The sequence below is a fragment of the Cynocephalus volans genome, chromosome 15 (assembly GCF_027409185.1).
Source record: "Cynocephalus volans isolate mCynVol1 chromosome 15, mCynVol1.pri, whole genome shotgun sequence".
NCBI lineage: Eukaryota > Metazoa > Chordata > Mammalia > Dermoptera > Cynocephalidae > Cynocephalus > Cynocephalus volans.
Genome location: NC_084474.1, coordinates 56,307,317 through 56,324,089, shown reverse-complemented (window position 1 = coordinate 56,324,089; position 16,773 = coordinate 56,307,317). Strand labels below are relative to the sequence as shown.

Here is a 16,773-nt window from a genome sequence, read left to right as displayed (position 1 = left end):
TCACTCTACCATGTGCCTGGTCCTAAACCTAGAAGAAGAATACCGGCTGTATGAAAAGCCGGCCTCTCCCTCCATCGACCCATCCTGGCTCCAACTTTTTCCCACCGTATGGGCAGAAAAGACAGGTATGGGACTGGCCAATAACGTCCCACCAGTAGTAGTAGAGCTGAAATCGGGTGCCTCACCGGTGGCCGTCCGACAGTATCCAATGACTAAAGAAGCCCGGGAAGGCATCAGACCCCACATCCAAAGGTTCTTAGACCTAGGGGTCTTAGTGCCCTGCCAGTCGCCCTGGAACACCCCTCTGCTACCAGTAAAAAAGCCAGGGACCAATGACTATCGGCCAGTCCAAGACTTGAGAGAAATTAACAAAAGGGTGCAAGACATTCATCCCTCAGTCCCAAACCCATACAGCCTCCTGAGTTCCCTTCCGCCTAGTCACACTTGGTACTCAGTCTTGGATCTCAAGGATGCCTTTTTTTGCCTCAAACTACACCCCAACAGCCAGCCACTGTTCGCGTTCGAGTGGAGAGACCCAGAAAAAGGTAACGCTGGTCAGCTGACCTGGACACGGCTGCCACAGGGGTTCAAGAACTCACCCACTCTCTTCGACGAGGCCCTCCACCGGGATTTAACTCCTTTTAGGGCTCTCAACCCCCAGGTCATATTACTCCAATATGTGGACGACCTCCTAGTGGCAGCTCCCACATATGAAGGCTGCAAAAGAGGGACACAAAAGCTCTTGCAGGAACTGAGTAAGTTGGGGTACCGGGTATCAGCTAAAAAGGCCCAGTTATGCCAGAAAGAGGTCACCTATTTGGGGTACCTGCTCAAGGAGGGAAAAAGATGGCTGACCCCGGCCCGGAAAGCTACAGTTATGAAGATCCCTACTCCCACAACCCCCAGGCAGGTCCGCGAATTTCTGGGTACTGCCGGATTCTGCAGGCTCTGGATTCCTGGGTTTGCTTCCCTGGCTGCACCCTTGTACCCCCTGACAAGGGAAAACATTCCTTTTACCTGGACTGAGGAGCATCAAAAGGCTTTTGACCACATAAAAAAAAAAAGCCTTGCTGTCTGCCCCCGCCTTGGCTCTCCCAGACCTCACCAAACCATTTACTCTATACGTAGATGAAAGAGCCGGTGTAGCCCGAGGAGTGCTTACTCAGACCCTAGGACCATGGCGACGGCCAGTAGCTTATCTATCAAAAAACTGGATCCAGTGGCCAGTGGGTGGCCAACCTGCCTAAAAGCGGTTGCTGCAGTGGCACTCCTCCTCAAAGACGCTGATAAGTTAACCTTGGGGCAAAATGTGACTGTGATTGCTTCCCACAGCCTCGAAAGTATTGTGCGGCAGCCCCCCAATCGGTGGATGACCAATGCCAGAATGACTCATTACCAGAGTTTGCTGCTAAACGAAAGGATATCTTTCGCGCCCCCTGCTGTCCTGAACCCAGCTACCCTACTACCAGTCGAGTCAGAATCCACCCCAGTACACCAATGCTCAGAAATCCTTGCTGAAGAAGCTGGGACTCGACGGGACCTGAAGGACCAGCCATTGCCCGGAGTGCCTGCCTGGTATACAGACGGTAGCAGCTTCATTGTGGAAGGTAAGCGGAGAGCAGGGGCCGCCATCGTAGATGGCAAACGGACGGTATGGGCAAGCAGCCTGCCAGAAGGGACATCAGCCCAGAAGGCCGAGCTAATCGCCTTGACGCAGGCATTACGCCTAGCCGAAGGAAAAAACATCAACATCTACACGGACAGCAGGTATGCTTTTGCCACTGCTCACATTCATGGGGCAATATATAAACAGAGGGGACTGCTCACTTCGGCTGGAAAAGACATTAAAAACAAAGAAGAAATTCTGGCTCTGCTAGAGGCCATTCACCTCCCTAAGCAGGTCGCCATTATCCACTGCCCGGGCCACCAGAGAGGAAATAACCCTGTGGCGGCCGGGAACCGGAGGGCCGACGAGGCTGCAAAACAAGCCGCCCTGTCGGTCAGGGTGCTAGCAGAAACTATAAAGCTTCAAGAGCCAATCGAGCCTGCTCAAGCTAGGACCAAGCCAAGAGAGCTCACTCCTGACCAGGGAAAAGAATTCATTCAGCGGTTACATCAGCTAACACACTTAGGACCAGAAAAGCTCCTTCAACTAACGAGCCGCACCAGCCTCTCCATCCCGAATCTCCGGTCCACCGTTCAAGAAGTCGCCAATCGGTGTCCGGCTTGTGCCATGACTAATGCGACTACCACCTACCGAGAGACCGGAAAAAGACAACGGGGAGATCGACCCGGCGTATACTGGGAAGTAGACTTTACAGAGGTAAAGCCTGGCCGGTATGGGAACAGGTATCTGCTAGTATTTGTAGATACTTTCTCTGGATGGGTAGAAGCTTTTCCTACCAAAACGGAAACGGCCCTGACTGTATGTAAAAAGATACTAGAAGAAATCCTGCCCCGTTTCGGGATCCCCAAGGTGATCGGGTCAGATAATGGCCCAGCCTTTGTTGCTCAGGTAAGCCAGGGACTGGCCACACAACTGGGGATAAATTGGAAGTTACATTGTGCGTATAGGCCCCAGAGCTCAGGTCAAGTAGAGAGAATGAATAGAACCATCAAAGAGACCTTAACTAAATTGGCCTTAGAGACCGGTGGAAAAGACTGGGTGGCCCTCCTTCCCTTAGCGCTGTTCAGAGCCAGGAATACCCCTGGCCAGTACGGTCTAACTCCCTATGAAATCCTCTACGGGGGACCCCCCCATACTTGAGTTGGGAGGAACACTGGGTCCCGATGATAACTTTCTTCCTGTCTTATTTACTCACTTAAAGGCTTTAGAAGTTGTAAAAACCCAGATCTGGGACCAGATCAAGGAGGTATACGAGCCAGGTGCCGTGGCCATCCCTCATCCGTTCCAGGTCGGAGACCAAGTGCTGGTCAGACGCCATCGACCCAGCAACCTTGAGCCTCGGTGGAAAGGCCCGTATCTGGTATTGCTGACCACCCCGACCGCAGTAAAAGTTGATGGCATTGCAGCCTGGGTACATGCTTCTCACCTCAAGCCTGCGCCACCCTCCGTACCAGATGAATCCTGGGAGCTGGAGAGGACTGATAATCCTCTTAAGTTGCGCATTCGGCGGCGGCGGAGCAAGCCTACCAAGTAATAACCCTAACCAGCCCAACACCCTCACCTGGCAGGTACTGTCCCAAACTGGAAAGGTTGTCTGGTTCAAGACAGAAGTCCACCCCCTTTGGACTTGGTGGCCCTCCCTTACCCCTGATATATGTGCCCTGGCGGCGGGTCTCGAGGCTTGGGATATTCCAGAAATTGATGCACCGGCCTCTAAAAGAGTCAGGCCTCCTGACTCAAACTATGAAAATGCTTATAACCAGATCAAATAACTCCCCTTGGTTGACCACCCTACTGTCAACCATCGCCGGGCCCCTATTACTCCTCCTTCTGTTGTTCACCCTTGGGCCCTACGTCATCAATAGACTAGTCCAATTCATCAATGATAGGGTAAGTGCAGTTAAGATTCTGGTCCTTAGGCAAAAATACCAAACCTTAAATGGCGAAGATAACTTTTAATTCCGCTCTAAGATTAGAGCGATCCACAAGAGAAATGGGGGAATGAAGGAAGTGCTTTTTACAAGGGTATAGGGAAAATACAGCCAAAAAGTCAAGTTAAGAAACAAGGGGAACAGAGTCAAACAGGATATCTGTGGTTATGCACCTGGGCCCCGGCCCGAGGCAAAGGGCGGATAGTTCCCAGAAATAGACAAGTCAGTTAAAGTTTCAAGAGTGCCCCTCAGCTGTTTCAAGGACTCCCACTTGACCGAAGTTCACCCCTGGCTTGATTTAAACTAACCAATTACCTTGCTTCTCGCTTCTGTACCCGCGCTTTTTGCTATAAAAAGGACCCAGGAGCTCTACTCGGCGCGCCAGTCTTTCGAAAGACTGAGTCGCCCGGGTACCTGTGTGTTCAATAAACCTCTTGTTTTTGCATCCGAAGCCGTGGTCTCGCTGTTCCTTGGGAGGGTCTCCCTGAACTGACTGACTACCCACTGCGGGAGTCTTTCAATAGTATACTTCTAAGAGATTTCTTAGGAATTCCCACAGGTTTCTTTCTAAATAAGATTCCCTAAAAGGTATAAATTAGCTCCTGGGGAGGTTTCCACAGTCTTTTCTTTAAAATTGACCTTATAAAAAAGTAGTTCTAATAAACTGACATCAGTAAATAGAAATACTTTTTTCTCAGATCCTTTTTATGAAGAAAAATATTAACAAATGACTTGAAGTCCTAGGTTCTTAAGGGGTAGAGAGAGAAAAAAGAGAATAGGCTACTAGACAACATGAATTGGACCTACTTAGCATCTTTGCATAGTATAGGAGTTAATAAATAGAATTTAACTTCAGCATGAAAGTGGCTTGTGAGGTATTATATAGCTCAGTATCTGTGCTCTCATGGTATGAAAGGGCTAAAAGCTAATAAAGTATGTTTCCTCCCTCTGTTTCAAGACAGATTCAAAACAGCCCCCAAAGTGTACAGGTAGTCTCTAAAATAAAAACTTGACTTATAAACAATATTACAGATGAGGCTTGATAAAATAACCTATTACAATGTGATTATTTTGAAGGCTGGAAAGTACTGTGAGTCTTCTGATATATATTAAACAGTGAAAAAGATGGGCAAAGCATGTACAAGACAAAGAACATCTCTATTTTCTAGTCAGAATCCCATTCCCAGCATTGACCACATGTTCCCAGGGAACGGGCCTCTGTATTTCCCTACAGTCTTTGCAGGCAGAGATGGCAGACCTTCCCAAGGCACCTTTCATTATCCTTCAGTACTACAGCTGATTCCTGCTCCTTCTAACTTCCATTCCTAGGAAACTTAGCACTGAAGCAGAGAAAAGCAAAGCTACAATCTGATGGAGTAGACTTGCAAAGGTAGGCTGCCAAGAGAAAGAAGTCTTCCAGAAAGTCCTTCCAGAAAATTTTGCATCTTCAAGTACCAATGTCAATTACAGTGATCACATCATCCCACTATTTCTTATTCAACTTAATTTTTTCTGTTTACTATTTTTTGCCACATTTTCTATTTTTTAGTGTAAAGAAAGTCTCGGCTTTTGGGTACTTTATCTACTTAATAAGTTTTCCTGGGCTGGTTCAGATCCCTAAACATCAAAGAACACTGTTTCCATGGAAAACTAATTCATTAACTTGCAACCTTTTGGGTATGTGTTTAAGAAAAGGAGACTTGTAACCGCATCTAAGACTTGAACAATGAGGTAAATAATCTCTCTTCTATAAATTATTTGTAAGTATGTGCAGTACAACAGTCTCTCTTTCCCTTCTACTTCTAAGTATCTGAACAGATAGTTTTGTTCTTAGCAAAACCTTGCTTTGGATAACTACATGAAAAATTATTATAACCATCTACTATAGTTGAGATTTTTAAAAGTTTAGGTTTATTTACTTAAAACCTTCTGAAATGAATATTTGGCTTATAAATACCTATGTTTGCTATCAGCCTCAAAACGAATTTTTAAAAAATAGTATGCACTGTTATTTTTCTGATTATAAAATATACGTTGAATTTAAAGAATTTGGCTGTTACATGGGGGAGGATCAACCTTATCCTGAGTTTCGTCCCAGAATTCAGAAATAGAATTAAAGAAAACAATTAAAAGGGAAACAGATGAGTTGGTGGTTTCCCCATTATTGAAGTGCCCAAATGGCTAGACTGAAACTTATCAGGGATCTGATATAAAGAATTCATGCATTTAGGTTCAAATCCTAGCTCTGCTTCTTTCTGTGTAACTGAAGATAAATTATATAATACTTTCCTAAACCTCAATATTCTAACACATAAATTAGGGGCTAAAATGCCTAGGCTGCTACAAGGTTCAAATGAGTCAAAGTACATAAAATAGCTACCACAGTTTGGGCTCATCATTAGTTCCCTTTTTAAAAGTTGCTATCCTGGGGAGGGGGGGAAAAGGAATGGATAAAGGGACACACAAATCAACTACAATGTATATTGAGAAGTTAAAAAAAAAAGTTGCTATCCTTTGTTTTGCTTGGGTACAGGGTTAGGATTAGATAATTTTTAAAGTTACTTCTCGATTATGAGAGTCTATTAATTTAGACAGCAGTATACTTCTTAGAAACTTCAAAAATTTCATTAATTCTTCAAAAAAGAATTATTTACTTAGCTAACGAAGTATAATTCATCAATCACAGGCCGACAGTAGTCATTAATAAGTACAGGTGTTTAAACTTTCATAGGAGTGTTATAATCTGTGAAATGGCTTATTTACTAATAGCAGTACTCCAAGAAAGAAAAAAAAAAGCTTTAAACTAGTGAAGAAATAATTCAAAAACTGGCTGATTATTCTTCACCTAAGGGCATGTGTTATTTAGCTATTAACTTTTATTAAAAAGATCTCATAGACTTGATTTTACAAGGACATACCCATGAGAAAAATGTCAGGCGTGTATCCTTCAATACTTTATTCTCATAGTTGGTTTTATACTGCAAATGTACTAAAGTTTCCAGATTCAGGTAATTTTAAAGCAATTCTGCTTTTTATGCATACATATAACTTGCCAAGCACTGAAAACTTATTACCATATTAAAAAATAATAACTTTTATACTGAAGAAACTAAAATAATCTTTGTCTAAATCCAAACAAAAAACAAAGCAGAGCGAAAAATCATCAATACCAAAGGGATACACCTGAAGATTTAGAATAAGATGATAAACTAATAAGGAAGTATGCATTTTACCTTACGGCCCACATAAACAGGAATGCCAATAATCATTGCAGGGATTGCAATGCCTGCTATTAAAGCAATTCCTACAGGAGCACCAACAAGTGTTCCCAGCTGCCACAATATTTTCTTCTTTCGGCTCCAGGGTTTCTTCCCCCAAAAAGTACATCCTGATGGACTAATGGAAAAAATGTAAGAAGAAAAAAAAAAAAAAAGTGTAAAGCAACTGCTGCAAAACATCACAACAACAAATTACTACAATACGTTAAAGCAATGACTATATAGAAAACTTTTCATATTTAGGAGTTTCCACCCCCTTTCTTTGAATTCTGAGTTCATCAAAAGCCAAAAAATTAAGGTAAGAACCACTATAAATAATATTAACAGGATACTGAAAACTGTGATTCACATTAAAAATTTATCCCTAATCCTCCATTACTCTCAAAACCTTTAGTTAGTTCTTGAAAAGTAAATTAATGTTTTAAAGAGTAAATTAATTTTTGAAGAGCAAATTAATACAAAACATTTTTATTTTATGCCTGTTTTAGGCATACAATTATCTGATTATATCATAAACTTACTTTGTGACCTAAATGAAGAAATTTATATATAAGATAATTAAATGGAAATATTTATGACAACATAGTTAAACTGGGTATTAAATATACTACTTCTATAACAAAAATCAAAACAGAAAGAAATCTGCATTTCCTATTTTTGACTCATTATTAATTCCAAATGACTAGCATAATAATTTGGTTCCTTTATAAAACCAATCCCTTTAATTATCTTATAAATGCTCAGGATAATACTTTTTCCAAAAAAGTTCTTTTGTCTTCCAATGTAAAATTATATTTACTTATAAGTAACAGCTCCTTCTATAAGCTTACCTTAGATAATGTAAATCTGAGATTTCTTTCATACACAGCCAACAAAACTCACAACCACAGACAGCACATGTCATGTGGTTGCAGCTCCCGTCATTCATCTTTATTATATAAGCAGCACATCGTGGACATGGCTTTATATCATCAGCTATTAGGAGAACAAAGAGACCTGATAAGTACATAAAACTGGCCTAAAAATAATTTTCTAGTAGATTATCAATTGATTTTTTAAGCACTGCCAAAAAAATCTTTGTTTTGTTTTGTTTTGTTTTTGGTGTTGGCCAGAATGGGGCTCCAAACCAGAGACCTTGGTGTTACCAGCACGCTTTCCCAAGTGCACTAACTGGCTGCCCCCCCCCAAAAATCTTAAAATGTTTAATTTCAATTAAACAAGTTAAAGGGAACATATTTTACATTAAATTTTAAGTTGTAAACAGTTTTCAAACACATTAGCAAAACAATGGAACAAAGAACAACAAAAGAATAAAAAGTGAAAGAAAAATCAAGGACAGTCCTAGGCAAATTTTAAACTATATAATGTTTCTCTTTGTTGTCTTCTCTGAGTGGCACTTTCTGTTCTAGAATTTTTCTAACCATCTCCACTTAACTCACATGTAGATATTCTGTATATTATTCCTCTAGTAAATGAACACTAATAGTAAGTGACAATTTGATATTAATTTGAGGCACTATCCAAAACACTATCAGTTCAATTCTTTTGATAACATCAACTATATGCACTATAAAAACAGCAATACAGATATCTTTAGAAAAGCAGCCTTTTCCCTGAATTTTACTTCATACAATAGACAGATGGACCTTGCAAAGAATCAGTACACAGAATAAAAGGGAAGTTAAAGCTTAAGGAAGTGTTAAATGTTTATAAACACTATATACCATGGAAAACAGTTTCAGAATAAAAACAATCATTGTTAGTTATGCTCATGACTGTTTTTAATTAGCTGTCTTTATCCTTTTTATTCATTTACTCAAATGTTGCTGGTGTATGCTTCTTCAGTTAAAATCAAGTGGTACATAACTTTAGGAATCACTGACAGAGTAAGAGTTATCTCAAGTCATACAACTATTTTAAACTTTGGCATCTATTTAAATAGCAACCTGTAATTATTTTATTGTTACTATGAGGGTACTTTAAAAAGTTAGTGGAAACATAGAATTGAAAGAGAACACGAATCTTTCCGTGAACTTTTTGAAGTACCTTCATAATAGCCACCTATATTTTCTAACTGCGCATAGACAGTTTAGAAAAGATATTTACAGTGCCAAACACTGAATTTAAGTATTTGCTACAATCGGTTGTAAGCAGTAAACTATATTCTATTCTCCTTGCTACAAGTTTTATGGCAAATTGTACCTGTGCTTTATCAGTGAATTCAGTTTTCCTTAGAGCTTCTTCTAGTGCCAAAACTGTTTTTTAACTTAAGAACTGGTCAATGCTCACAATTACTGCTTTAACAATTCAAGTAATTTTGAGCAAACTGATAACTCTATGCAGCCAGACCAAGACAAATGATAATTACTAGAATATAAATATTAAAAATGTCATAAATCATGAATTAAATGATCCAAGAAAACATAAAGTCTGCATTAAAAATTTTTAAACATTGGGGCATGAATGAAAAAACAGCTGGCTTTTACATCTGATACAACATCTAGTACATCAAATTGAAGAAATGCTAATCCTATCTGCTTAAGCAGCATACTAAATGATAAATTTCCTCATACCCAGAGTATATCTAAGTAGTAGATATCTCAATTAGAGATGGGAGTAAAGAGACTCAAGCTTTGGCTCTGTCTGATCAGAGACTCAAGTTTTGGAAGAAACTGAAATGTAACATTCCCATTTATTCTCATGGTTCTAAAAACACAAAACAGTCTTTTATAAGGTAAGATTATATGTTAGAGAACTGACACCATAAATGCTATATTTTTGATAGGTCTCTTTATATATCTGTACCCACGTTTTCATTCTCTGTATACTTGTTTATCTATGAAAGCCTGTTTTGTTTGCTTTGTCTTTAACGAATTAGAAAAAAGAATTACTGTGCACATATGATATATTTCTCTCAAACTATTATCATAACGCAAAAATCCTAAGTGAAGCTGTTCTACTGATTAAGATGGTCAATAATCCCCCCACCCCCCAAGCATCAATTAAGTCACAGTTCTTTGATATTAAAAAAAAAGTTGTCCATTCCTGTTTCAAGTATTTGGCAGAGCTTTTGGTCTTTTTAAAAAATTTCTGTTCAATGTTAAAATGTGGGCCACTGTCATGTCAAGAAAAAACAACAGGTTACAAACGCTATGTTTTCAAATGTTAACAGTGGTTATTTCTTAGCGTGGTAGGAGGGGATAAAGGTGGGGGCAGTGAGCCAACACTATATTTTTATAAAAGGGGAAAAATATAGTAACAAAAATGAAAAATATGTGGTTCATTTAAAATGTAATTCCAAGTGCATAAACCCCATAGTAACTGTAAGAAAGAGTCTCATGTGGATGCAATACTGTCACAGTTTAAGGACAAACATAAACATTACAATAGAAATTATTTAATGTAACTTATGATTAAACACACATTTATCTTTAGAAATAACCAGCCAATTATTATTATTATACCAACCAATTATTAAAAGTGCAACGAATTTTCAATGTATCGTGATATATTGGGAAATAAAGCAAACCAAAATATCTGGAATAACAGTAATTAACACAACCATTTTGATTTTAGTTTTTTTGGTGGCTGGCCAGTGTAGGGATCCAAATCCATGACCTTAGTGTTATAAGGCTGCACTCTAACCAACTGAGCTAACTAGCCAGCCTAAATAAAACCATTTTAGATGGTAGCTCCTGTCTTTCCACAGGTCTGTGAGAAGAGCCACGTTCAAATTTTTATTTTTTAATAGATTACATCAAAAGAAACTATCACAGAGTCATTTGTTCTGAGAGCTTTGATTTTTTGAAGTATTGTAGGTAAAAATCATGTACTTCAAATTTTCAGATCTACGGGATAAGATTTTTAAACAAACATGGAACAAAATTCCAAATGAAGTTCATTTAAAAAAAATAATCACCTTAGGAAGCTATATTTATTCCAACAATACTACTATTTGGCTCAAATTATTTGGGAAGTATTTCTTTCAGAATAACCTTCAAAGCTACTTTATATTAAAAAAATCACTCTCATGATCATAGTCACACCTTACTTTGGATCCACCCCAAACCACTGACTCAAGCTAGTATGATACTCTAGCTATTAGACTAAGCTCTAAAGGAACTTTTGGTCATTCCTAGAAATCAAACTGTCAAGTCAACTGACATTACATTGAAATAACCTAAAGATTATGCCAATAAGGCATGCCAGGGTAGCAATGCTGAAAAAAACACAAAATCTCCCACAGTGAATAATTTGAGGAAGACCAGTATTTATTTGGATAACTAAATCATGATGTTTGTTTCAAAAATAACAAAAGCCATGTCTTAGTCACTTTTTATTTAATGATGGTCCAGACATAGACCTCTAGCAGGTGACTGGTTTTTTTTAACTTGCTCAGGGTCACACACAGAATAAGCGAGAATCTGGGATTTGAATCCAGGCAGTCTGATTCCAGAGTCCATTCTTTCTTACCTTATATGTCCATGTGTCCTGTGACCAATAAATACGCACCCCCACTTATCATTTCCAAATGAACCACCCAATAGCTATTGCTGACTCTTTGGGGGACAGCTTAGGTATATTCAGGTCCTTTCTGAATTGTATCTAGACCCATACCCACAAATTATTACTAATATCTTTGAGTTCTACCCCAAATATTCAAGAGAGAAAATAGAAACAAGTCAGTCAGCAAACACGTATGAAAATCCATGTGTATTATAAATACTGAATTTTTTGTGTTAAAGTTTAGTAAAACCTTTTTTCTAGCAGCATAAAATTACACGACTGTCTCAATACACTGCTGGTAGGAATGTAAATTATTTTCTTAATAAATTTCTGTATTTTCCAAGTTCTTCCATCAAAATCAGTGAGAAAAATATTTTTCCTAAAAAAGACTGAAATTTCAATAAATAATGAAAATTCTGTTGACATGAAAGAATGTTTAATTATTTGTACTTATTTAATTTTAATAATTTTAATTTTTTGAATTTTTATTCATAGAACATTAAGACTTCCAGTTTTTTTTTTTTTTTTTTTTTTCTTTAATTTTTGAGATTTATGAGATGTATAAATTGCTCATGTGGCAATCCCCAGGTAATTTTTAAATTCCTGGCCAAAAATTCCTCTAAGTTCTTAATGTTCGCCCCACTAAGGTGTGATTTTTATATCCTTGATCCTGGGATTAAATGAGACATCTGTATGTAAAAAATGTATTTCACAAAATATTTAAATGAAAAGAATTCGAAAAATAAATACTGTTATGAATCTTTAATTCTGTGATATTTACACAATTAGAAATAATTTAAAGGTGATACAGGTGTACTTCACAAATTTGAGGAAAAATAGAATTAAAAGATAATACAAATCTTTTCATGAACTTATTTGAAGTACATATATTCGAGATTCATATTTTATTAGATATATTTGCCAAGTTTTGCATAAGATACCTTCATAAACAAGAGTTTCAAACCGTCTTTGTCTATTAGTTATATAAATCATAATGACACTTCCTTTTTTCTTTTTTTTTGTATAAGAAAATCTTTCCAATCTCAGAACCACTTTCCTCCACAGGAAAGAATGAGTGCTTCTGGGACAGAGATGCACTTAAAATATAAAACACTTTTAAAAAGTGAAGGGAGAACGGGTGATAACAGGAACTCAATGCTGTAATTTTTTTAAATTAAAGTAACTAGTGTTTTATATGTGTCAAATATTTTGCTAGAAAAAATCAGACATAAATACCTGCTGCTCCAGACTCTTGACTATAACTAATGGATGAAGAACGTATAGTTCTCAAACGTAAACTCTGGGCTCTCTCTTGTCGAGCAGCATCACAGGTCTGGTTGGGGTGCCAAATTTGTTTACAGTGGTAGCAAAACTCTGTTCCACAGCCTTCTCGCCCACAAGTTAATTTTGGACAGCTGGCACATCCAAATGCTATCACAGCATATCTTGAAAGAACAAGAAAAATGATTCAAAATATGACATAAAACAAGAGATATTCATTAAGTAAAAAAGTTATCCCACTAAAATATTATTCCTGAAAAACATTTTCTATTTATGAATTAGCAAACAGTCATAAACCCTAACATTATCTCATCAATTTAAAAATAAGGGGAAAAGATGAACAATTCACAAATAGACATAAATGGCTTAAAAACATTTTAAAAGTTTAATTTTTACCTTTTAACTCTTTTTTTTTTGTCTTTTTTGTGACCAGCCGCACCGCGCTCAGCCAATGAGCGCACCGGCCATCCCTATACAGGATCCGAAACTGCGGCGGGAACACTGCTGCGCTCCCAGCGCTGCACTCTCCCGAGTGCGCCACAGGATCGGCCCTTAACTTTCAACTTTTAATATTTAGCCTAATCCCAGTTTTATAAAAACTGTGTTAAATTAGTACTGTATGCACACAGGTTAGAAGGAAATATATCAAAAATCTTAACAGTGGTTTTCCTGGTACTGGGATTTTAATTTTCTTCTTTATCTATTTATATAGTTCTGATTTTCTATAACTTGTTAATTTTAAAGTTAGAAAAACTTTTTAAAAAGCTTACTTAAAAATGTAATGATTATGTATCAGCTATACCTGTCAGTTAATGGCGTACTATATCAATTTATAAATTTTGTCATTATCAAGTATTTGTGCATAAATCCTCACATTTTTGCTTCTAAGATAAATGGTAAAAGTGGTCTTTGGTGCCAAACTCTTGCCAAAAAGTGAACAAACTGGAATTTCTCAATCAAGAAGTCTGGGGTTTTCTTTGCTTCTGATAAAAATAAGATCAAGAACAGTAGCTTTGTGACTAGTCCTTAATACCTATTCTCTGAGTTAATATTTTGGCACTTTAAAAACTTATGACTTAAATTCTGGGCACTCTTGGGCATTTATCCTGGAGAAATGAAAATTTATGTTCACACAAAAACCTATACACAAATATTCACACAGAAGCTTTATTCATGATAGCCAAAAACTGGAAAGAGCCTCGATGTCCTTCAACAGGTAAATGGTTAAACAAACCATGAAACATATACACCGTGGAATACTATTCAACCACACAAAAAAATTACTGATACAGGTAACAACTTGGGTGAATCTGTGGAGTATTATGCTGAGTGAAAAAAGTCAGTCTCAACAAGTTATATACTACATAACTGCATAGCATTTTTGAAATGACAAAATCTTAAACATGGAAAACAGATTAGTAGTTTCCAGGAGTTAGGGACAGGGGCTGGGGAGGTGGGAGAGAGGTAGATTAGTTATAGGAAAGCAACATGAGGAATATTTGTTGTTACGGAACTGTTAAGTATCTTGACTGTAGTGGTGGATATACAAACCTACATATGATAAAAGCTATATAACTAAATACACATGCACACAAATAAGAACAAGTAAAACTTGGGGAAATTTGAGTAAGATTGGTAAATTGTACCTATGTCAATATCTTGTTGGGATATTGTTCTATAGCTTTGCAAAATGGGACCACTGGGGCAAACAGTGTGATGGGTCCACAGGATCTCTCTGTATTATTTCTTACAACCCCATGTGAATCTACAATTATCTCAATAAAACTTCCAATTAAAATATTCCTAGGGGGTTCCCAGTTCTCTTTGAAAACAGCAACAAACAAGTCGTACCTATGTATAAGAGGCAATAAAATTTAAATAATTGTAACTGAGATTTTATTAAATTTCAAGATAAATCTAAAAAATCATGAAACATTTTTAAGAGTCAGGGAGCTCCTCCATTTTAGGACCTGTTGTTCCCTTAGTACCTCACTCTTTTTTTAAATTATTATTTTTGCAGCTGACCTGTAAAGGATAGATAGTTTACAATTCTTTTTGGGGGGGCTGGGGGTAGTGGAGAAAGGCAGCTGGGTGGTACAGGGATTGAACCCTGGACCTTGGTGTTATCAGCACCATGCTCTAACCAACTGAGCTAACCAGCTAGCTCCCTCACGCTTTAAGCTTTACATCTTAAATTCCATTTTATTTCTGATAGACAAATTTTCTAATTCCCATTGTTTACCATGGATATGTTTAAACAGGACTGAATTAAAGGCAATTTAAATCAACATGGGGTAATTCCGCAAAGCTTTGTTTCCCCGAGCTTTAAGATTTCAAGAGAGTTTATTCATTGCAGTTCCCCAAAAAGAAAAAACAAACAAACAAAACCCTATATTTTCTGTGAAAGTTATTATCTAAAGTACCTATGACCTAAAGTCAAGTCTTTAAAATAGTAATCTCAGTGAAAAGGAAGTGACAATTTCTTCTAAACCTCTTCTCTAAGCTACTTTTTTGAAGCAGAGGGGCAGAATGGGGAAATCTATGTGTATGCAGGGGACAATGCCAAGACCAACTATTTTTTGAAGTTGGTCAGAATTTACAAAGGCCAAAGACAGGTTTAGGCTAGCTGGTCCAAATTCCACTTCTACCACTTATTACTTGTGTAATTTTATTTAAGAATCTCCCCACAGCTAAGTTTTCCCATACCTAAAATGGGAATTCACTGAAGTTTGGTTCAGCCTGGGTATTCAGCCAAAATCATCTTTAGCTCTGGCTTTGTTCTTTAGAAGGCCGAATAGTCAAATGACTGCTTCAATGACATTTCTAATACCCCTGAACTTGTGCGTGACTAATGACCATGTGATCATACATGTTACTATCATTTCTATATCAATAATATAAATAATGTAAGCCATTTGGATTGAATATTAATATCTAAATAGACATTTAAAAATAAGTATTGGTAGGCATTGAGACACAACTTAGAGTAGAAATCTTTTATATGGAGAAATTTTACTGGATAACTGAAATATAAATGTACATGATGTTGCAAGAAAAAAAACGTGTAATCTTTAGTGATGACTGTGAAAGCCAAATTTAGGTACAAACAACTTTCAAATAAATAGGAAAATAGATTTACAGTTTATATGAACACTGAGAGTACTTTAGATAAATTTAGGAAGAACATATCCTTTCTGGGTAAGTAAATATAAAAATATCTCAGGTAGATTAAAAGAAATTACTTAATATAATTCTAGCCTTTGTAGATGGATGTTCAGTATACTAGTATTCATATCACTAAACCAAGAGAACTGACTTGATTTTTCATTAGTGATTTAGGCTATGCGTCTTTCAAGAAAACGTCCTTGACTTTCTTGATTTTCAAGAAAAAGTCAGATGTGAATTCTTTACACTGTGACAAGAAGGAATAAAAGCAAAATGTCAACTTTGCCCTTTCAAAATTTCATGACAAGGGAAGTTGCAAAATCTGGTACAATATATAAAAACATGAAGGGGTATGTCAAAAAAAACTGAGAGAAAACTGAGGACCTAAAACACATTTTTTTCTCAATACTCAAAAGTTCAAAACAGCTTTATAAGTGGCTTTAAGATGATAATTTCTTATGGTTTTGAGTCTAGAGACTTAAGCTTGTTGAAAATGACTGCTTATTCAAAAAAAAAAAAAAAGTAAGGCTGGTGGGTTAGCTCAGTTGGCTGGAGCAATGCCTTTTAACACCGAGGTCACGTGTTAGGATCCCCACACTGGCCAGCCACCAAAAAAAAAAATGACTGCTTATAGACAGACAATATGATTTTTGAGATTTATCTTAATTTTGTACCCTAAATAGTGTTCCTTCTATAAAATATGTTACGACAAAACTTTATCCTAAATTATAGTCTGTTATAGACAAAAGTAATAATATTAAGATGAATATCTCTTTAGAAATTTTTAAAATATGCAGCATAATGAAGTATTATCAGGAACAAATTAACAGCTGACAGTGTAGGGAAATTACCATTTCTGTATTATAATGTCAAACATTTAATATTTGATTGCTAATTTTTAAAAATTATCATTTTTTTTCTCAGCTGGCCAGTACAGGAATCTGAACCCTCGACCTTGGTGTTATCAACACTGCGCTCTAACCAA

At 37.2% G+C, this 16,773-nt stretch overlaps 1 protein-coding gene across 1 annotated transcript in view; it reads right to left on the bottom strand.

The window, feature by feature from the left end:
- RNF19A (ring finger protein 19A, RBR E3 ubiquitin protein ligase) overlaps positions 1–16,773 on the bottom strand; it is a 68,928-nt gene that overhangs the window by 12,830 nt on the left and 39,325 nt on the right. The window contains exons 3-5 of the mRNA XM_063079823.1: positions 12,579–12,787; positions 7,667–7,811; positions 6,792–6,954 (exon numbers count right to left, since the gene is read on the bottom strand). Coding sequence (XP_062935893.1) covers positions 6,792–6,954; positions 7,667–7,811; positions 12,579–12,787 — 517 coding nt within the window. The remainder of the gene's footprint in view (positions 1–6,791; positions 6,955–7,666; positions 7,812–12,578; positions 12,788–16,773) is intronic.